The sequence below is a fragment of the Neolamprologus multifasciatus genome, chromosome 7, assembly GCF_963576455.1.
Source record: "Neolamprologus multifasciatus chromosome 7, fNeoMul1.2, whole genome shotgun sequence".
Taxonomy (NCBI): Eukaryota; Metazoa; Chordata; class Actinopteri; order Cichliformes; family Cichlidae; genus Neolamprologus; species Neolamprologus multifasciatus.
Window position 1 is genome coordinate 33,989,083 of NC_140445.1, and position 23,295 is coordinate 34,012,377.

The 23,295-nt window shown below is 36.5% G+C and overlaps 1 protein-coding gene across 10 annotated transcripts in view; it reads right to left on the reverse strand.

Annotated features, from left to right (window-relative positions):
- Window positions 1–23,295, reverse strand: part of LOC146514633 (putative voltage-dependent N-type calcium channel subunit alpha-1B) — a 239,835-nt gene that overhangs the window by 58,906 nt on the left and 157,634 nt on the right. For 5 of the 10 annotated variants that reach the window (XM_085164861.1, XM_085164857.1, XM_085164860.1 and 2 more), the window contains exons 14-24: window positions 13,103–13,175; window positions 12,688–12,805; window positions 12,134–12,201; window positions 11,611–11,717; window positions 9,482–9,544; window positions 8,617–8,658; window positions 5,335–6,090; window positions 2,932–3,107; window positions 2,155–2,284; window positions 1,011–1,140; window positions 201–260 (exon numbers count right to left, since the gene is read on the reverse strand). In XM_085164861.1, the coding sequence (XP_085020987.1) occupies window positions 201–260; window positions 1,011–1,140; window positions 2,155–2,284; window positions 2,932–3,107; window positions 5,335–6,090; window positions 8,617–8,658; window positions 9,482–9,544; window positions 11,611–11,717; window positions 12,134–12,201; window positions 12,688–12,805; window positions 13,103–13,175 (1,723 nt within the window). Of the gene's footprint in view, window positions 1–200; window positions 261–1,010; window positions 1,141–2,154; window positions 2,285–2,931; window positions 3,108–5,334; window positions 6,091–8,616; window positions 8,659–9,481; window positions 9,545–11,610; window positions 11,718–12,133; window positions 12,202–12,687; window positions 12,806–13,102; window positions 13,176–16,422; window positions 16,453–23,295 lie in introns of all 10 variants that reach the window. The other 5 variants (XM_085164856.1, XM_085164855.1, XM_085164854.1 and 2 more) reach the window with 4 other exon arrangements.

The window sequence follows — 23,295 nt, forward strand, 5'->3', positions numbered from 1 at the left end:
GAGAAAGTGTCAATGTAGTTTTATTACTTTGTGATTGTGTTTTTAGCCTTGTTGAGTGTTGATCAAGGCAACCTTTACATTTAGCTCACCACAGACGTTGTAGATGTTTGACTTGAAAATGTCCAAAATCTTGCACAGCAGGTTTCCATAGCTCATGCGGCTCAAATGAAAATGTACCTTGATTTTTCCATCCTTCTCACCTTAATCACCATCTCAAAGGTGAAGACTCCAGTGAAGACATAATCCAGGTACTTGAGAACCTGCAAAAAGTTAAGCAATAAGAAAATATCCTTTAAAATGACTCACTAACAGACCCAGTGACAGACGCTTTCAGTCTTTGAAAGGGTGTGTGTGTGTATGTGTGTGTAAGAATGGACCAGATATGCACAACGTGTTCCTATGTCCTGCCAAAGATCTCAGACTCTGTCAGCTTTGCGCTGTACTGCGTAGATACACATTACCTTAACACCTCACAACAGGCACACACACTCACCAAAAAATTAATTACACACACACACACACAGACACACACACACACACAGACACACAGTTTCCCTCTGCACCCCTGACTACAATACTAACTAGCTGTGCTCGTCTGTCAAAACAAAAACAAAAATCATCCTTATTCCCAGCATGGGCTAACATATCACACAGGGATGTAAAGAATACAAAAACAGGACAGTTACTGGATTTTTGGCTCTGGACCACTTGTGAATCAGTTATTTCACCAAGAAATGATTAAAAGTTTGTTTTTGTGCCTCCTACCACTCATTCCTCAACATGGATAAACTGTCACATCCTGTTAGGAAGAACTTCTCAATTGGTCCAAATGAATCAGTCAGTCAGCCCAAATGAGACGTGTTTATGTGTGAATCCTCATCCGGCCTGTGCTAGCCTGCATGTTTTCATGCATATACTTGTCCATGTGTGTTTATCTGTCTGACAACAAGTGTGTTTATTGTGTACTTCCAGATGTTTATTTATGAAGTCTTGATGTAGGCCTGACTCACATCGTTGCGCGTCGCATTGGCTTGCACGGGGTCCTCAGCTGCCAGGGCGATGCTGCTCATGGTAATGACCGTCAGGATGCACATTTCAAAGTAGCGTAGGTTGACCACATAGTGACACAGCCGTCGCACCCTGCAAGACCAACATATAAACACACGTGCGCACAAACACGAGCAAATGTACTACACGCTTAGCAGTGACAGCTCACAAGGTACTTTCAGGTGACATCCTTCCATAACAGGCTGTGGACATACGCATATCCAAAACAATACATGAAGGTAGGGAATGAATCTGCCGCTGAACTATGCCGTACTCATCATCAGCTGAGTTCACAGAGCTATAGAGCATCTGCGTATTTATAGCATTACTATTTATATATTTTTTTTAATTTATAGCATTAGCATTACTATAGCATCTGCATTTTGTGCTATGGTCACTGCTTCTGACTATGATTCAATTCTTGTGTTAAATCTTAAAAGCTTAAGGCTGAAATGTTTAACTAGCCATGCTTTAGCTCACTTGTCTATAAGATCTTGAGACCACTTGAGCATCCAATGGCCTCAAATTTGAGGTGGCACCTTCCTTATACTCAGCTAGAATTTACCCCAGGATGCACAAGAAATAATGTTCTAATTGGGTAAAGAGAAAAGGATCCAAAGAGCAGCAAATGTCCAAAGAAGAGCCTTGGAAAACCTTTGGAAAGCCTGGAAAATATTGCCCGTGACCACTTTAAAAGAAATTACAAGAAACTGCTTGTAAGCAAATTTAAAACAAATGAGGGATGGTTCAAGAACGTTTGCACAGTACTGTATATTTGCAGTTGCTGCTTTCCTCCCCAAAACAGGTCCTCACAGAGAAAATGACTCCAAATTGAAGCTACACCCAGAGCTCCACTTCTGGGAGTGACTGTTGCCTTTGTGTGTAGGTGAGGCATGAAATACCCCAAAGAGAAAGGATTTATTTAAGCATGACAAGTGAGAATAACGGCGATTCGTTATTAACCACTAAAGAGTCAGACATAAGCAAACCACTGACTGTTTCAGTGCTTTAAAGAGGAATCTGAATGAAATCAATTAAAGCTTTTAATTCTCAATATGCTGTTTATGCTAATCCCACGCCAGTCCGCTGAGTCACCTCACAACTTACGGGTTTGTTTGGCCAAAGATGAACATTGAGCTGTAGGGAAGGATCTGCCGAGGCCCATTAGCTGCCTCGTCCTCTTCCAGATCTTTCTTCTCCTCACTGAGCTGGAGGTTGTCACAGTCGATGTTGTTCACTGATGCGCAAAAACAAATACGCTCATTTAGCTCAAAGAAGCACAGACCGTAACAAGTGAGGTATTTTCTATGGATGTTAAATGCAGGCTTTTAGTTTCTTTAGGCATTTTATAGCTGTGCTTCACAGAAATATGCAACACATCATTTCACTAATTAGACATTTCTCATAAGATCGTGGTTGCAGGGTCAAGATTAAGTGTGACAGCTATGTTATGAAAAACTGTTTTTCGCACATGGAAGAATATTAACTTAGCTCACAAACAAGTACACATACTTCTACAGACACCTTGACGAGATGCAGTATTTCTGAATAAAAAAGTTAAATTTTCCTCCTTCAGATTAAAAAGGTAAAAAAAAAGTCATCCAAACACAGGTGTTATGGCATGATTTTTTCAAAGCGTGTGGGCTTCATCGTCAGCTGAAATAAAACTGTGCTTTTTGACAGCTCATTTTGTGTTTTAGGATATTTGGCTGCTTTTATATGTGTGATAAAAGTCTACTCACTCATTTGATTCTTTGCTAATCACGAGATGTGGTGACTTTTGATTGAACTTTGTAACACAGTGATAAGTAACTAATATAACACAAATATGTTTAACCTCCCTATCCTTCCCCACCTCCCATGTCAGTAACACACTATGCTCACTGGGTATGATGGTGGTTTCTCCAGGCGGGGCAGTGATGGTGACAGGAATGTGGATAGCATTGCTGTTGAGGCCAGCCTGGCTGGCCCTAGTGGAGTTCTTCTGGTTGTCAGCATCCTCTGTAGGCTGATGAGGACTGCAGGTAAAGCTCTCCTCCTCAGCATCTGGCTCCATCTCCCTGTAGAAAAAAGATGGGTTTAGTGTGTAAAAAAAAAAAAACACCCCCCCCCCCCCAAACTTTGTTTCCTTTCCCTTTTGTGCAAAGAAGCACAAGGGAGTTCTAAAAACACAAATTTCATATAGTATCAGTGTATAAAACAAGTTCAGGTGTTCATGAGCAGCTCTCATAAGACCTCACCACAGCATTGTAATCAGGTTGAGGTCTGACTGGACTATTGCAACAACTTGATTCTTTTATTTTTCAGCCGCTCTGTTGTATGTCTGACTTCTTGTTCAGTTCAAAATATTGTACAGGTCCCGTGGCTGTAAAACAAGCCCAAATCATCACCCCTCCACCATTGTGCTTTATAGCTGTTATGAGCTGTTTGTGCTGATATGCTGTGTTTGGTTTCCTCCAAATGTGGTGCTGTGCATTGTGGACAAAGACCTCCACTTTGGTGTCATCTGACATTGTTCCAGCTTTCTTGTGGTTTATTGAGATGCAGCATTTCAAATTTAAGCCTTGTTGCCATGTTCTCTTTAGAGAGAAGAAGCTTTCTCCTGGGAACCCCAAACAATCAAAACAATCTGAGTTTAAGATATACCTCTTGTTTTGGGGGGTTTTTTCTGCCAGGACTGCATACAGTTCTGTAAAAACGCATTATTCATATGACTGCAAGAGTTTCAAGCACAGACTGTTTTCATAGCCACTAATCTGAAGTATCAGTCTTTGTGCAGTTGATTACAGTCCAAACACGGCCAAGAAAGGCGAATACATGGAGAAAAAAATAACATGTTATTTAACAGCGTGAATAAAAGGACAAGTACAGGTGACTCACAGGATCTCAACTGGCAGTTTTAGTAAATACAGACCATAAAAGCCACACTATGGTTTTTTTGTGTGAAAAAGGTAATAGGTCTTCTTGAATAAATCTTCAAGTTTTTGTCATTTCTTCAATGGAATAAACTTTACTAATTTCCTAGAACAAAAATATGATGATAGGGTGCAAAACCCAAACTAAAACCATTTGACCCAGGTTGCAGATGTGCTAACAAGATCAATTCGCCCATGGAGTGATGGTGGCTGAAAATGGGCCTCAAAGACAGTCAAAGTGTGTCTGTGTGGTCTCTCAGTCATCCAGGAGAGAAAGCAGCTGGACTACTTTAATTTTTTTAAAGAGGTTTCACCTCTCATTCGAGAAGCTTCTTTGGTCTTCTAGAACCAAATGGTGGAGAGTCCCAGGTATTTAATCCCTAGTGGGAGTTGTCCCACACACAGGGAAAAGGTTGCTTTCTTTCCACGCTCCTTAGACGAAATTCAGAGTGGATTAATGTTTTTTTTTAAGTTATGACAAGTTATGACTGAAGCTACACCTGACAGCAGAACTCTGTCTTCATATTTTTGCTGAACTTATTTAGAAACCAATTTTGGTGGAGTTAATTATTTGACTTGATTCAAGGTCAGGCATCAAATGAAAATCACAAGTAAAGGCCATTAATGGCACGTGGAGTGCTGGTAATGTCCACTCAGATAGGTTGTTGTCTAAAACTGGCTTTACAAAAAAACAAACAGTGTTGTCATGGATGTGGAATGAAGAAATGGGAAGCAGAGCGAAAATCTAATCTTACTGAGCTGCAGTTTGTAGTTGGGAGCAGTAATATATTAAATGTGCTGATGAAACCAACAATAATAAAAACTTCTGTTCAAAACACATTGCATCAGAAAATTACAATAAAAAAGCAAAAGCACTTTGGTGTTTGTTGTCTGTTGTTACAGACACAATCAGAACTTCAACCTGCAAAAACTCACTTTTTTGCAACACTGACACAGAGTTGTGTCATCTTTTTAACTTGACATGGAAAACAGTTATTAATTTACACATTTAGCAATAACAAAGCAGGTTTGTAAGCAAAGCAATGGAAAGGAGAGGAGTGAGTGGGATGAAGAAGTATTATAAAAAAAATGTATTATAAAATTTCATACACTCTTACTTATTACTGTTTACACTTAAGATGTCAAATAATCATCAAACGTCACAACTAACTAACAGCCAGTGAATGAGATAATCATTAGTCAATCAATAATTTGTGACATATTCTGAGGTAAATAGACCTAATTAAGTTATTTGGACACATTACGACTTAAATAAAGTGTATTAGTATAGTGTGTTGGTTAAGTTGAAAGATTAGGTCATTCTTTTTGAAAATTAAGCATTTTATATGAACAACAAAATCTGCAGCTTTACCTGTAACCTCTGTTTCCGTTCTTGTTCCTCTTAGAGTCATCTCCACCCAGAGCTGCCTGAGCTCTGCCCGTACGAGAGCATCGGTCCTTCCTCTCTCCATTACTATCTCCTCCACCTCCCCCTCTACCCCTTTGCTCTGACTGTGCACCATTTGCCAACATCCCATTCCCCTCTTTAGGTGGACGATGTGAGTGATGGTGGTGATGCCCCTTATTATCTCCTCCTCCTCGTCCTCCTCCCTGCAGGTCATTATTTTCCTCCTCAGGGGAGCCGGCCTGGTGGTGGTGGTGCCTGTGCCCCTGCCCTCCATTGCGGTTGTGACTCATCTCCCCTCTCCTCTCTTTTGTCTGTGGACCATCAGCATTGTGATCTCTGCTCCTGCTGTGATGGGTGTGGTGCCTCCCTCCCCGGACATCTCCTTCATCTCTGCTCTCCCCACTACTGTCATGGTGGCGGTGATGCTTCCTGGAGTGTGTGTGAAAGCTGTCATCCTGCCGGAGATCCCCTGCCTCCTCCCACCCTCCCTCAGGGGCCCTGCTGGATTTGTCTCCATTCTTGGACTCCACCCTAAGGGGCCTGTCCAGGTGAGTCTTCATGTCGGGGTGCAGATGAAGGGCGCTGGACATCAAAAGGCGGTCATCGGGGTCGAGCTCGTTGTACAGAGCCTCGCTGCTCGCTTTTATGTTATGTCTCCTAAGCTGGTTAGTCCTCTGCTCCCACACTGACATAGCCTTCGCTGAACGCTGCTGCTCTTTGCTGCAAACATCGAATAAAACCCACAGGAAAAGATCATGGAACAGCAATAAATAATGACATATAACACGTTTAGCTCTACTTTATGAGGTGAACATTACAATCCACACTTTCATCCATAGTCACACTGTCATCAGCAAATTCTAACATTTATCTTTAAAATGACGCTGGATAAGTGAGTTAGAAACAAGCCTATGGATGCGTCAGCACAGATGTGTGCAATGGTGAAACCTTTACTTACCATGCATGAATATGTATCTCAAAACCAACATAGAAAAATTTGACAATTTTTCTTACAGTTTTCTTTCTTACAATCTTCGTACACAATGTCTTCACACAGCATACACTCTTGCAATGTGCACTCGAAAAAATATCTATTTATTGGCAAAATGTTGGCTTTAAGTCATTTGATGACATGTACATTTTCCATGTCATTTTGTTAAAGAATATAAACAGTTATATAGGAGTTTTGCTAAATGAAATTTACCTGATATGTTTGTACCAGGTACAATTTCTTTAATGACTAATGAGTTAAATGAACAAGCTTTTACTCGCATTTTATTCAGAAAATAATTCCATGTCCTCATAAACATGAAGCATTATTTTTGTGTCTAAATAGGAGATCCTTATTCTTAATTTGGATATTTTGACATTTAATTCTCTTACCACTAAGTAAGTCTTATATTACACCGTTAAGCTTTTAAATGTTGTGAAATTATTATATAAATCTCTGACTAGAAAATGGGTTATGCAGGTTTTTAAGTTTCTTTAATCACAGACTAAAATTTTCTTCTCTAATCTAACTCACTTCTCCTTGGTATGGCTGTATAAATCTCATATGTTGTTATTAAGGCGTCGTTCTCTTTTAGACTACAAGCAGGCTTTTTGTGGTATATAAGAGATTTGCACATTTTATAAAAGTATTTCATATGCTCAAAGAAAGTTTTTTCACTCAGGTGAGTGTTTGCTAAAAAAAAACCCCAAAGGTTTATAATAATAAATGGACACATGTACAACTATTTCAAACTTAATACAGGTACCCAGTTTAAACCCAAGGTCAGATTTGAAAGTAACTTCCCACTAATTTCATAAATTGAGCATTTACTTACAGATATTTATCTTACTAAAATACACAAATTCCAGTCTCTCTGTCCATGAACTCCACGATCAGAAGCTGAGCTACAAACCCTACCACAGCTACATCTTAGACCCCTAAATGATCTATGTTGCATATTGTGAGGTCATCATGTTGTCTAGCAACCACATAACACATAAATCACAGGTTTAGAAACCTGTATTATAATATGGGCATGTACTATTGTTATTGCATTACAAACTAGCCAACTCAATATCATTGCTGTGCACAGACCGAGCATGCTTAGTCCTTTAAACAAGAACATGCACAGTAATCTATCCCTCCTAGTTATGTAATGAAAGTAATGAAATTACCACATAGGGATAGATTATCAGGCCCCTGATGCCCTAGAGGCCCCTGACAACTCTTAGAATCTTTTGTAAATTTGTGGAACAAGTTATATTGCGTATTGCTGCATGGTGGTACATGTCAGAAATTAAAATAAAATGAGAGTGTCAAAACTTTGATATGCCTGTTATTTAGCATGGACATTGGCGGAATTGTTGGGTTTGTGTTATCTTGCCAAAACTATCTTTAAAGAACTCACGTCAGTAAACTTTATTAAAACAGTAACATTGGTCATTTTAACGTTGTCATGAGGTGTGCATACGTTTCCATGTACATTAGTAGTTCCAGTGAATCCTCCCTTACAAATAAAAAAATATAAATAAATAAATATTGATACTTGCTATTTATCACAACGTCATTTGATTGAAAGTCTGGAATTTTAGATTATTGAAACCTTATAGATTGACGTACTTGTCCACACAACGTATTAATTTTAGTATTATCAGATGTCTATATTCCAAATAAAAAGCACATATTTGTATATTAATACATACGTACATGCTAATTTATTCCTGTCTCATTGTGTGTTGCATGGTGAATTTATTTTATTTGTACAGGACTTTGGGAGTCTTGCACTGTAACGGTGTAATCTGTAGGGATATTTTTTTTAACTCTTCCCACATGCAAGATAAGTTTGTTTTGTTTTTAAGTTTAAAAAGAACTTGTTTTGTTTTATTTTTCAACCATCATGTGAAACTTAGAACAGCTGTTGTAGCAGACAACATCAAAATGTTTACCGGGACTTCTTAATATGGCATGCCTCACTGACATTGCACAGGGTGACCCGAGTCATGTGCAAATGGTTCAGGCAGGAAAATCATGCGGCGGGTAATAGCAGAGTTTAGGGGAAGATGATCTGGGATAATAATTATGGGGCGAAATGGGAGCTTTTTTTATTTCTCAAAATAAAAAAATCAAACATAGAGCATCCATGTAATGTAATAATATTCCTGGTTATCATCAATGTAATGCGTATTGCTCCTGTTCACAGTATGATTTATGAGTTTTATGGGTTAGGTTATTTATTTCCATTTTATCACCTGTACCTCAAGACACATCGAGCGGGGGAGGAGTAGACAGTATAACTCCTAAGAGACAGACAGGGAGACAGAAGACAGGACAGGACAGGTATCCACAGACAGGTGAACTACTGAAATACATGTAGGCGACTGCAGAAATGAAAACTAGAAATGCTACAGTAACTGGTGAGATATTGTGACATAGCACATGCACACTCAAAAACACAAGAAGAGCAGTCCTTATAAGAAACCAGTGTTAACTCAAAGAGGTGGGATGGCCTTCCAGCAGCACCGTAATCAATTAAGAGAGCAGATCACCAGGAGGGAGAGCAAAAGCTGGTTGTTGTGTTTTTCTTTTAGTGACAGCCTGGAGTCTACAATAACAAATAGAATGGAAATGCCATACTGCCTGAGGTAGTAGCAAAGCAGAGAAATTAAACATTTATAGACAAATTATTCACATCACAGAGCTGAAGATCTATTACTGTAGGCACCGAAGGCAGAGGGACAACAGTCTACAGTTTACAGTCAAAATTAAACCACAGTGGCACCGTGTGCCATCTGCTGTAGTGCAGTTTTGATGACTTAAAAAAGAAGAACCATAAATACATTTCACTTCACTAGCAACGAAGTTATGACAGAACACAATTTAGTTTTATGAAGGTGCAGAGGAAAGGAGAGGAAAAGAGAGGACTGGAGGAGAGAACAGATTGTCCGAAAGTGGGAGGATACAGGAACATGAAGAGATGTAAAGAGGGAAAAAAAACAATGCATTGCAGAGAAGAAAGGAGACAGAAGGGATGAAAGACTAGAAGAGAAGGCAAAGAGGAAAGGAAACAGGAGAGGAGAGGAGACCAGGAGGAGAATATTGTAACAGAGAGTGATAACTCACGGTGACTGAATGCTGCTGATGGACGACCTGCGAGAGAGTGCATCTCGATTTTGCTTTACAAAACTGTACATGCAGAACAAAAACAAAGGAAAAAAAAATGAGACACAAATCCGAAGGGGGCAGGTGGACAAAAAGACTGACCTTCCACCTGCCCCCTGCCTTCTGTGTTACAGCAAAGGACTAATCTGTGCAAATACTTCAATAACACAACAGCAACGGAAAAACGTGGGACATCTTTATGACGAAAACTGAAACTGAAAACCATTCAGGAGTTTCAATCCAAAACATATGAAGAGGAAAAATGTAATCTTATATTTTACAATGAAATGTTGAATTTGAAACATATTTAGATATTTAAAATTATTTCAAATGAAGATTCTTAGATTTTGTCTTCAGTTTTGTAATGAAACCCTGAGTTTCTCTGAAACAGCACATTCAACACAGATAGTAAAAATAAAGAGTTTTTTATGAGCCCACTGACTTTTTGTGTTAGCACACTGTTCAATGCACAAACTAAACATGTCTGACAATGCTGAAACTAATGCACAGGGCCACGTGATAACACTAAGAGCAGTGTAATGGGGAACAAGTCAGCTAGCCAGGGATTTACGGCAGTAATAATTTTCTAACTGACCTCATAGTGAGGACGACGGCAATTAAGGAGCAAGTTTTACAAATGAATAAAAAAAAATGTCATCACAAAAAGACCTATGCAGAATTTTTTAACACACAAGTGGAAACAATCACGCAAGAACACAATGCAGAGACAATGCATTGTTGCTGTTTTAGTGAATAAGATAGGAAAATACAGTGAGACATGATAATTTATAGCTATGAATAATTGATCCGTTTGGGTTATTTGGTTTTCTTGTGCCACTTTGAGTTTCTCCATTTTTTTTATCAGTGTTGCCCTGTCTCTGTCATTATGCTTAATGTTAGTCTTCAAGTCTCACTGTTTAGGATTTACATTAAGCTTATTGCTCTTTATGAGTATCTCATGTGTCTTGCTTTGGTTTTAAGTTGGGACCACATAAAAAAATGCAATGAACCCATAATTTGTTCAAAGCAACACAGAAACAAACTGAAGTTTTGAACTTCAAAATGTAGCATTTAAAGACTGTGTGCACTGTGTATTATATTCAAGCATCTCCACTTTCCTCTATCCAAAGGAGCATGTACCAGACATCCTGCTGTTTGTTCAGATGCAGCTTTGCAAACCAGAACCATGCTGCTGTGTTTTTTGTTTTTTATAGAAAAGAGGTTTTCTTTTGGCAACCCTTCCAAACAAGTCACACGTTTTCAGTCTTTTTCCAAGTTTGCTGTCATTAACTTTAACATTTAATGTGCTAAGTGAGGCTTATAGAGTCTAAGATGTAGCTCTTGGACTTCTTTATGTTTCTCTGAGCATTGCATGGTCTGGCCATGGGTTGAATTTGCTAGGAAGACCAATTGTGTAATTTTTGTGACATTGTGTTAACACAAAGCAGCAACTTACTAAACTTTCAAGTCATTTGGATTTGAATTTTATGAGCAGTGCCCAACTTTATTTATACTTCTTACACTCTTAATTCCTAAAAGTGTACTTAGTTTTCCAAAGACTGCAGAATCCTCAGAAAACTTTGAGTATCACATCGAGTATCTGCGCTAATCATTACTCACTAACTTTAGTAGACAGAGAGAAATAACTGGGACACGATATCTAAAATACTACCGAGATTATCATCTAAAGATGCAGAATGGAGAGCTGCATCATTTGTAAGTCATAATCAAACAACAGCTTTGATTATAAAATGCCATTTTAGCAGCAGGTAGCAACATTCAAGGGCAAAATAAAAAAAAAATCATGAAATTTGCTAGTGGAAACTCACATGTATTACTCACTGAAGCTTCCTTAATTGCCTATAATATTAAAGAGGGTAAAGAGTAGGGTGTAATAAATAAGAAACACCACAGGGGCACTGACTTAATGGGGGTGGATGAGAAGTTCAGAACACAGACAAATCAAACAGGGTACAAATATACACACAGACATGTCAGACTGAGAGGGAAGAACCCACGGAGAGATATCATACAGTTTTATTTCCGTGTGGGACTGAACAGAGCTGCTGTCTGGGGAAAGAGAAACTTACGCAGCGATCGAAATGTTGGCTGCTGACATCGGGCTGACTTCTTTCACTTCCAAAGCTTTCTGTAGAGCAAGCTTCTTATTGGCTGCCTCCTCCTGCTCCTCTTCATCCTTCAGCCAGTGACAACCAAGACATTCATTTGTGCTTAAGAGGAATATATTACTATTGCAACAGATCTCCATAGTTTTCTGGGCAAAATCAGATTAGGTAGTCATGACCTTTGTTTAGGGAAAAAAAAGTCAATCAGAATTTAATTGTGTCATCTGATATTGTCGAAATTTTACCCAAGACTGATATCTGTTTTCAGCCATATATAACCCTAATACAGCCACGGAAATAGGATCACATCAAACCAAGGAAAAGCTTGCTGAAAAAGCTCACTCTGCCAGGTGTCTCAGCAACACTGAAATTTGTTCAAGGAGTAAAGGATGAATCTGTCTTTACCGTGTTTCAAAAATCAACATCTGGCAAGTGGGGTTTTTTTGCTTTTGTTTTTTTTTTCCGTTGGATTGGTTTTCCCGCCTACCTTCGTCAGCTCTTGTGCATTTGCAAGGTTATCGACGGCAATAGCCAAGAAGACATTCAGGAGGGTGTCTGAATAACAACGGCACTCAGGAGCAACAACAGTTGGACAGATTAAGTATTCATTGGCTTTTCCCACCAAACTAGTAGCAATCTGAAAAATTGATGCTGTATAGATCTGTCAGTTTACCTGACAGAGCAGGGCCTAATTTTTCACCTCAAGTTGGGATCTTGACAAGAGTACCTGAAGGCTGACAGAGTAAGAACTCACTGCTAGCTGGCAAAAAATTCTCATCTTTCATCACCTTTGTTTTTTAGAGAAATCACTCCTATTTCAGCCTATATTTACGAGCTTGAAAAACTTAACTTGTAACATGAGTTGGCTGTAGCATGATCCAAAGTAAAACATCCCTGCAATAACATTTCATTTACATGTATCAATGAAAATACTATGGTTTACTGTTGATAAGGTCAGCATTTACATTGCAATTAAATTTTTTCTGTAATTGATGGGCACTGCTCCTGACTGTGGGTATGCTGTGATGTCAAAAAGGATACAGTTTCCAAAGAGTGTGAGGATGATGAAGTAGATAGAGGAGAACATGCCGCCGCGAACGCCTCCTTGAGACTCGATCCCGTGGTACATCACTGCGTTCCAGTCCTCGCCAGTCAGAATCTGAGGGAAACGAGAGTCAGAGCGAGGCTGGGGTCGTCGGCAGGTTGTAAAGGAGCATGCAAATCTCACAGAGCACAGAATTAAATTACTTTACGGAGTGAGGGCTTATGAGCACAGGCTAATTGAAGGATTATCAGTGAGCTCATTAGGGCACACGGAGGTATGCAGACCCCTCATTTGCTCTAATTAAAATGACTGATAACAAACTTTATTTTTCCATAGTGTCAATATGCTCTTGTTCTCATTTGGAAAGCATGAGCGTGCACACATGTGTAATGTTTTGTTTTGTTGTTTTACCTGGAACACCGTGAGGATGGCTGCTGGGAAGGTATCAAAGTTTGTTGTTGGAGTTTCATCTTCAAAGTTAAACCTAAAAAGGATTCACAACAACATAATTACAAACTGAAAAAAAAAACAAAAACCCAAAACCATTAGAGCAAATGTTAAAAACGAGGTTCCAGTCAGGTCTTAATGGGCTCTACCTGCAGTTCAGGAAAGTCACTTGGATTAATGGGATAAAAAAAAGAAAGCTGTCAGGAACGATACATGTTTCAGGACATGAGAAACATGAGAGCACAAAAAAGGACAGATTCACACTGCAGTCACAACTGGATCATTTTCTTCATTTTGTTTCCCATCTGCAACACCAGCCCACCACACACGTTTACACACACATTTGTACTTCTATACCTGTGAGGACATTCAATGATCATTTCCTGATCCCAACAATTAAAGGATAAATGCAATTTATAATAACATGGATATTGCTTTTGTTGTTTCATTTATCCATAAACCCTTGCTATTGAAACTGTCAACAAACTGACAGCAGATCATGAGACAAACTGGATTTAATAGTCCTTATGCCATCTCCGAACTGGGGAGAGTTCAAAGCCTTACAACATTTATATATTTATATATTTGTGGCTTTTTATTTTTTTATCTTGTGTAAATATTCTCTGACTTTTGCTAGAAAGGTGACGATCACAATTACATTTTTATAAATGAATAAATTTAAACAGCAAGTAATACTGACACCAGGGCTCAAAGTAATAAATTACAATGATGCTCAACAACTTTATTAGTTTTTTAAAAGAAAAAAAATCTACAAGTTTAATTCTGAGTGAATCTGGTGACATCTGTTAAAGTAAATTGAAAATGAACAGCTTCAGCAGAGAAAAAGTGGCATGTTCAAGGTCATTTCCAGTAATTTTCAGCTATCATTTTCAATTAAAACATGAATGCATTCATTGGCAATCCAACTCTTTAACACGTGTGCAGAAGCAACCTTCTGTAGGCTAGATTGGAATTTATTACGGTTGGTTTTATCCTGTCAGCCATAGCCAAGGCATAACTTCGGACAGTGCAGCCAGTGTAGGGGATCAAGGGCCAGAAGGTAGGAGCAGGCCAGCTGAAGTAATTAATGGAAATGAAATAACATAATAAAATAACAAAAATCCTTTTTAATAAATGCTCTTGCTGTAGTGTGCATGGCTCTTAACAGCAGTTAAGTTTTGAGTTCTGTAGGCTTCTACTTCATTGTAATGATTCTCAGTAGACAAGGGTTGTATTGTTTTTATGTACTTATGTAACGGTAGAGTGTAAAATACCTTCTCCTTTTTTTTCAACTAATTTACACTTTTACACGAGCTTTACACAAGCAGATTTTCCAGAGTTGACCAAACTTACCATTAAACATGCTACATGATGCATTGTCACCATCCTAACCTATTCTTTGATCATAAAAAAACTAGGGATGCACCGATACCGATACTGGTATCGGGTATCGGGGCCGATACTGTAAAATGTGTGTGTACTCATACTTGTAAAAGTTAACCGATACTATGAACCGATACTAACTTATTTCATTAATCAGAGGGTGGCAAGTCATTTCTGTTGTAGTTTTTTAGATTGGCCACTAGGGGGAAATCCCGTGCTAAACAGGCACAGGGTTAGACAAGTCAGACTGGCAGCTCCAGATAAAAAAGAGAAACTGGAGGCTGCTGTAGCTAGGCTAAACAAAATGTCAGCAGTGTGGACCGGAACAGCCCAATTTAACTCAGGTTTTGGAAAAGTGATGAAAAATGTCAAGAGAAAATCCACGGGCAGTTAAAATAACAGAGGCTCTGACTCATTTTATCACTCTGGATGACCAGCCAATGACGGTCGTGGAAAACATAGGATTGCACCGTCTTCTCAGCATACTCGAGCTGCGATATGAAATATAATAAATAAACAGAAGTGTTTATTTATTATTCTGAAAGCTCGAGACAGTGCCAATAGTTCAGTGGTATTTTGTTAAATTACAATGTGGAGACTCTGCAATAATTTAAGAGAAGTGCTTATTTTTCACTTGAAATTTTTTTGTGGTCATTTTTATTAAGATTTTATTTTTTATCGGCAGAGAATAAAATAAAACCTGTCTTCCAATTCATTGCATTTGTGTTTGTGTGTGGTAGAAGTATCGGTTTTTGTACTCTGTATCGGCAAGTTCTCAGATCCATGTATTGGTATCGTATCGGTTTGAAAAAATTGGTATCGTTGCATCCCTAAAAAAAACTGAACATTTCACTCCCAACCTTTTTGTAGGTAAAATCAAAGGCCAGCATTTACCCTTACATATTTTGCTCTAACTGCTCTTTGAATTCATGTTCATACAAAATGTACACATCTTCCAAAAATGTCTAAAACTTACACGTCCTCACAAAGACAGAAGCACAATACACTGATGGGAGTAGGCTTTTCAGATTTCTTTAAAGATCCAGGGAGAGCTTAGTCTTCTTACATCAAGTGGTGGGGGGTGTTTTGTATTGATAAAGGCTTGTAGAGAAGGATGGGAGGAGGGACATGCAACAGGAGGACATAATGGTCACCAGGTAGCCAAAACTCACGGCTATTAAGTCCAAAACACACTGCTACATTTGCTGTATTCACAAGCAATTCACATGCCATGTTAACCATCAAAAAAGTTAAGCAGATAAAGTAAAATGTGAAGTATACATTTTTCTTCCTTTCACACAATTCTTCACCAAAGAGCTGATTTCAGTTCTTTTGTTAAAACACTTAAAACACCACAGAAGAAGTGCTAAATGACAAGAGGTAGCCTGGTTGTGTCCATGCTTAATCACCTTAAAATTAAAGTAACTTGTATGAAGCACATAAAATAGTACACATGGCTATCGTGGCATGCATCAGAAAGTGCCAGTCTGTTTTGGGCTCAAGAAAAGAGAAAACCTGAATGGAAAACTGAACATGCGGAAAAGGCACCAACAGAAATCACCAAAGAATATAAGATAAAGTTCCAGTATTTACAGCTTCACTAACAGCATATTTGTTGTGTACAGCCTCTGTCTTCTTGCCACACAACCTTTAAAGCTATTCTCTGCTGCATGTATGTTATTAAGATAAACACAAGACTCCAATATGTATGTCTGATATAATGGATCCAAAGTGGATTCAGTTCTCTTTACTGGATTTCTACGACACTGAAGCAATTTAGAAACTATATAATGGATGTTAATAAGAGGCTCTAGCTTAATGACATACTTTCATCAGACATGCACAGTTTCAACAAAAAGACTCTAAATCTTTGCAAAAAGCCCCCACATGACCCAACAAACCTGCCAAAACCTGAATCCGCAGTCTTGAAACTAAAGAAGACAATGAGAGAGTGACACAGAAATGCATGAGGATGGGTCGGTCATTCAACTGAAAATAACCTGCATTCCTACTGTTCATCATTTGAACTTCATTCAGTTAATGATGAAAATAAAAAGGCAGGTATAAGAAATGTTTGAGGTTGGATAAAAGAAAAAAAAAAATTCAATTCATGGCAAAATAATGGGAAATATGTATTGTTTTTAAATGTATGTTATTTTAAAAATTAGCACTTGTGATTGTTTTTAATCTGAGAAAACAAATGATTGTTCACCAGTTTCAAATTCTACTTAGTTTATATTCACCTTTCCTCTAAAAAGCAAAGAAAGAAATTCGTTTAAGATGGATTTGGTCAACTGGTTTCACATTTATTTTCTGGTTTATTAAATTCTGTTGTGGTCAGATCACATGCCAATGCACTGCAATCGAACTGAGTCAGGCTGCATGTAGCGGGGTGTGGTTTGTGGCTCAGCTGCAGGGTAGGGGTGGAGTAGTGAGTTCAGGGTGTGGTGTCAAGGGATGGGTCACCCACACAGCTGACCTCCATCTCACTAACTATGCCTCCCCGTTTTCAGTAGCTGCCAGGGGCTGGAGGAGAGCAGTGTGTGCTGAGCTGGAACTCAGCTGAGCAGTGTGAAAACTGCATAACTCAGAGTGGCATTAAACACTGTAAGTAAATATTCAACTGTCGACGCTGCGTGTGTCCGGTCCTTGTGTCACACTGCAAAATGGGCACAACACATCAGATACTCAACTGGTTGTATTTTGGATGTGTGTCATTTTGCTATTAAAATTTCTGTCCTGTAAAGCACCTGACTCAGGTTTTGTGGAGGGTTCAAGGTTCTGGCTGGACTGAATGTATGTAACTAATGTGAATTTATATGTATGTAGATGGCAACAGAGTTCCAATGGATAGCAACAGATTTATGAATTATCACTATACCCATTTTAAGCAAACCCAACTTCTTTTCCTACCCATACTTTGAGTGATTTCTACTCCACCTTTGATGCTTTTCAGTTGTGACTGATTATGAACAATGAAGAAAGCAAGCATTGTCCATGGTATTCCACATATCCATATGTCTTTTGTTTTTATCTTTAAAGCTATTGTTGGAACTACACCACACTGTGGGTAGCTGTTGATATTTACAAATTAAATGTGCATTATTTAAGTGGTATATTTAAAGTTTTGAGAAATATTAGTAAATTGGTCAGTACATTTAAATGTCTAACCAGACTGTGAGAGACAGTGTAAAACTGTGTACAGCCAACATTATTTTAACATTTAAATCCTACATATAACAGTGTCATATCATTTATAAACAATTGCTTGCTAGCATAGATTTTGCTTTAAGTGACTGAATATCAATGACTTTCTATGTCTCTTATCATTACTCTGCTGCTAGCTGCTGCCAGTGTAGAAAGCCCTTAACCAGGATACCTTTAATTCTGGATTTCAGTTAAAATGCTTCTTACTAAAATATTTTTATTTTAGTTTTTTAGATGTTTTTTTCTTTGAATGGATCTCAAGTTTTTTTTATATACACAAAAAAGTATTTTATTTATTAATTTATTGTTTCATTTATATTGGACATTTAAAATCAAAGTGCTTTACAATAAAAAATAACATATAAAGTAAACAATAAAAAATAGTAATCAGAACAAAATCGCAGGTGAGTTTTAAAGCAAAATATACAGAACTGAAAAATTCTTTATAAATTTACAATCAAATGTAAATAAATATTCTTTCCATCTTGAATGTCTCCCAACATCAAGGTGTAATAAAAAAAATCTGGAAAAAATAGAATTCAGAAGACAGCATAATCCTGACAAAGTTTTCATGCGATAGTCAAGCAAGATGCATATTAAAGTTCAGGAATTATATAGCAAGCTCCCATTGAATGCTTCCAATAGGCATTCTACAAGTATTCACCTAAAATTACTTATATGTGTTCAAATACTGTAAATTTGAGTTGAAATGCAATTATTTTTGCAATTTTGTATAAAAATTAAATGTCTTAACAGCCATATAATCCCAAGCATGTGATACGTCATGCAAAAACCAGAATGGAACATGTGGGGGAAAAATGTTTTTGGAAGTCAAACCCACATGTAGAAGAGAGGCAAAAGGAAAAGGAACAGACTTTAAGATGAGGAGAGGATGTGGAGCGCCGACAGTTACCAAAGCGACTGTCGGTGCAAAAGAGCAGACCCAGCTGTAGGCACATGTGTCCGTGTGTGTGTGTGTGTGTGTACTGTATGCATGTATACTTGGTTCTGACCAGTCATAGATAATTTCAGGTCAATATAAATATTTAGTAGTATTTTACTTAGTATTTAGTAAAATAATCTTTTTAAAAACAGAATATTAAAAAAAAAAAAATCCTGCAAAATCTGACCTGTTGTGGTGTTACTTCAGCATTTTCAAATTACTTTAACTATTTTTTTTAATAATAGAACCATCAAGGTACCTCAAACTGATCTCAAATTTCGATCAAGGTTATTTTTATTATATAAAAATAATTTATCATATAAATTATAATGTAAAATGTATATATATATGTGTGTATACACATATATATATACATATACATATATATATATATATATATATATACATATATATATACATATATATATATATATATATATATATATATATATATATATATATATATATATATATACACACACACATATACACACATATATATATATATATACACACATTATGGAATGCCGTTTAGGAAATTATTATATATATAGAATGATCTTCTGAATATATAGAACGAAACTTGAATATATAGAATGATCTTCTGAATATATAGAACGAAACTTGAATATATAGAATGATCTTCTGAATATATAGAACGAAACTTGAATATATAGAATGATCTTCTGAATATATAGAACGAAACTTGAATATATGGAATGATCTTCTGAATATATAGAACGAAACTTGAATATATAGAATGATCTTCTGAATATATAAAATGAAACCTGACGTCACGGAGGCGCTTGCGCCATCTAGTGTTTTCCTTGTTTGTAACTGCGAGGAATGGCATTATGAGCCAGTCTGCACGGAATCTTGTGGCTCAAATTCTAAGTAATGAGGAGCTAATTAACACCCTGGCAAATGCATGTTCTGGCCAACCAAATATTAGTACCAGTGTACTGCATCGTAGTACTGATGAAGAAATTTATTCACTGTTTCATCGTGGAAGACCAAATGCAGTGAACCTCTCCGGTCAGATAGCCCCTGGTTAACCAGCTAACGTTATGGAGAACGTGCATTTCACTTTACAGGAGTTCCCCACAACGGGTCCCATCTACAATCTTAGACCTTTCACTCGAGAGGGCCCAAGGCAGAAGAGTTAAGAACTGAACTAAATGCACTGAAATTACTAGTGTAAGGTTAAAAATTGGCCGTAAGTTTCAATTGCTAGACTAAGCTAAGTAAACAAAAATATCACAGTAAAAACAGTGTGCAATAGACTCACAGCGTGTGATTGTGGAGACTAAACTGTGCACAACAGTTAATTTGTTTAATTGTGGAAACATTCCAGCCCTGGGTTTTCTCCAAAGCCAAGCCTTGAGTTCATCACTAACTGCAGATTTCCTGTGACCAATACTTGTGAAAATATCCTTCGTATACCAGTTCATGTAGTGTACACTACTTTCAAATCAGACATGGATTTTGCAATACAGAATTCACCAGGATTTGGAAGAGCATGATGTGTATTATCAAGGTTTGCAGAACTTATGAGCATTTTGTTTTTGTTTTTCTATTTTGCATATGCATGTTTAATTTTTTTGTTTCTTGTTAATGTTGTTAACCCAGCTTCAGATTATCAACCTGTCCAGGGTGTACTCTGCCTTTCATCCTGTGGTAGCTGGCAATGCAGATAGGCTAGCAACGCGGATAAAAATAAGCAGAAGAGAATGGATGGATGCATTTGGTTTCAGTTTATACATATGAGGCATATTTTGTTTTTGGATTGTAGTTTATCTGTTTTCCTGCCTTTATGGCATGTTGTATCTCTGTTCTCTGATATGACCCATAGTAACATTAGATTATTTAGTACCCCTGCAGGGAGCAAAAGAATATGCTACAACCTCACTGTTACATAGAATTCAATTTTCTCAAATGCTTCCTGTGTCCACCTATTCCACACAATGTAAAATGTCAGTGGTGATGTCATAACACACAGGTTTATCAGCCATGTTTTGTATTTCAGATGCCTTTGTTTATTTTTTAATAATATAGCTAGATGTGGTCATTGAAAGATCTGCCACCCAGAGCAACTTTTCTTTACATTTTCAAATGAGATGAGTTAAACTTTATTTCAGTGTCCCATTTGAACATTTATGCTTTACATTGAAATTCATATTAATTTTCACTTGATTTATAGATTAACTCACAGGTTTAAATAATAGTTTTTGTTAGGTTTTGGAAAAGTTTTGAAAATATTTAACGGTATCTCCAACACTGCTAGCAAGTTGTCTATAAATGTGACAGACATGAAATATATAATAATATATAGCTGAAATATGAACATTATATCATCATCGCACTATATGACATTGCATTCTTATCAAATAATGATACTACTACTACTACTACTAATAATAATAATAATAATAATAATAATAATAATAATAATAACTGTTAAACATAAACCTGGTTTACATTCTTTAGGGAATGTTTAAGGATTTTGTTTACTTGATTAGACAGGCACAATTCATGTTTATTAACAGATAAATTAGTACATCATACCATGATATGTAACATAGTGTGACATTTTTTTACTGTGACAAGTATGGTTTGTCATGAAAGAAAAGTATATTTAAACACTTTATTTTACTACTTTTATGATTTAAATGGCACAAAGGAATATGAAGATAAAACCAGTCTTATCAATCTTTACCTAAATAATAGCTTTGGAACTTTTTCAATATTGTGATATTTCACAATTTTTAGTGTCTGGCACCAAAAACATTTTCTAATGAACACAACCAAATTTACTAATAACCGAAGCATCTGGCATGCATTATCAGAAGATCATTCTATATATTCAAGTTTCATTCTATATATTCAGAAGATCATTCTATATATTCAAGTTTCATTTTATATATTCAGAAGATCATTCTATATATTCAAGTTTCATTCTATATATTCAGAAGATCATTCTATATATTCAAGTTTTGTTCTATATATTCAGAAGATCATTCTATATATTCAAGTTTCATTTTATATATTCAGAAGATCATTCTATATATTCAAGTTTCATTTTATATATTCAGAAGATCATTCTATATATTCAAGTTTCATTCTATATATTCAGAAGATCATTCTATATATTCAAGTTTCATTCTATATATTCAGAAGATCATTCTATATATTCAAGTTTCATTCTACATATTCAAGTTTCGTTCTATATATTCAAGTTTCGTTCTATATATTCAAGTTTCATTCTATATATTCAAGTTTTGTTCTATATATTCAGACTTTGATTGTAATATATATATAATATTTTCCTAAACGGCATTCCATAACACACATATATATACATATATATATATATATATATATATATATATATATATACACACATATATACATATATATATATATATATATATATATATATATATATATATATATATATACACACGTATATATATATATATATATATATATATATATATATATATATATATATATATATATATATATACACACACGTATATATATATATACAGATAGATATACAGATAGATAGATAGATAGATAGATAGATAGATAGATAGATAGATAGATAGATAGATAGATAGATAGATAGATAGATATGCTTCAGCTACATAAACTTTACCTTGGGGTACATAACTTTAAACTATTTGTGTTAGGATGATTTTAAATTGGAATAAAAAGTGACAAATCATTACCCTAAATTTTGGGGAAATGATTTGTCTTTAACTCATCCTGTCTGCTTTCTTCACCAATTTCTCCACTTCACATCATATCGGTATTCCCTCTTTTTATTCTTTTCATTCCCCGTTTTATACCCACACACACTCTCTCTCCATCCCACACTTCTGTCTTTTTTCCCCTCGTTCACCGGGGATTAGTGGAATCTGAGAATGGATGCTGCATTTTGCTGCTGCCCCTTTGTGTGCAGGCTTCTGTTTACTCTGATAATAGGGATTGGAAGCACACTGTTTGGCTTCCATGTGTCGTCCATGGAGACTTCATTAAATCAGAGTCATAGAAGGCCAAACTCCCCACAAGCTCATGCTCTCCTACATCATACATCATTTACAACAGCAACAACAACAGCTGGTTTTAATTGTATAAATAACGGCAATGGATATTGTTAACACATGACTATTTAAAATATGCAGCTAAAATATTTTCATATTATAGGTTTTTAGATTTTTGAATAATTTTTGTCATCAACCAGTACCCAAGATTTAGTATTTATTTATTTTTATCTGATTTCAGTTTTTTGACGTGGGAAATCCTGCTATTAGATAAGAAACAGTGTCAATGTGTTAACTTTAAGTTATAAGAAAAACTAGAATGGCCACTTAAAGTCTACAAAGTCTAACCGCTGAAAGCTTGAGTCACTGAACTGAAATTTCTCCATTATGTTTTTGGTGTTTTTAATGCAGTTCTCTTACAAATAAAATGGCTTTCAGTGTGGCCCAACCAAAAGTTTCTACTTCAGTTACAGTGAGTGAAATTCAATGTTACTCGGAATTAATTAGCTTATATAAGTGACCTATGCCACAGGTACTGAGAATGTACCTTTCTAGCCAAGCTTTCCAACAGAAGA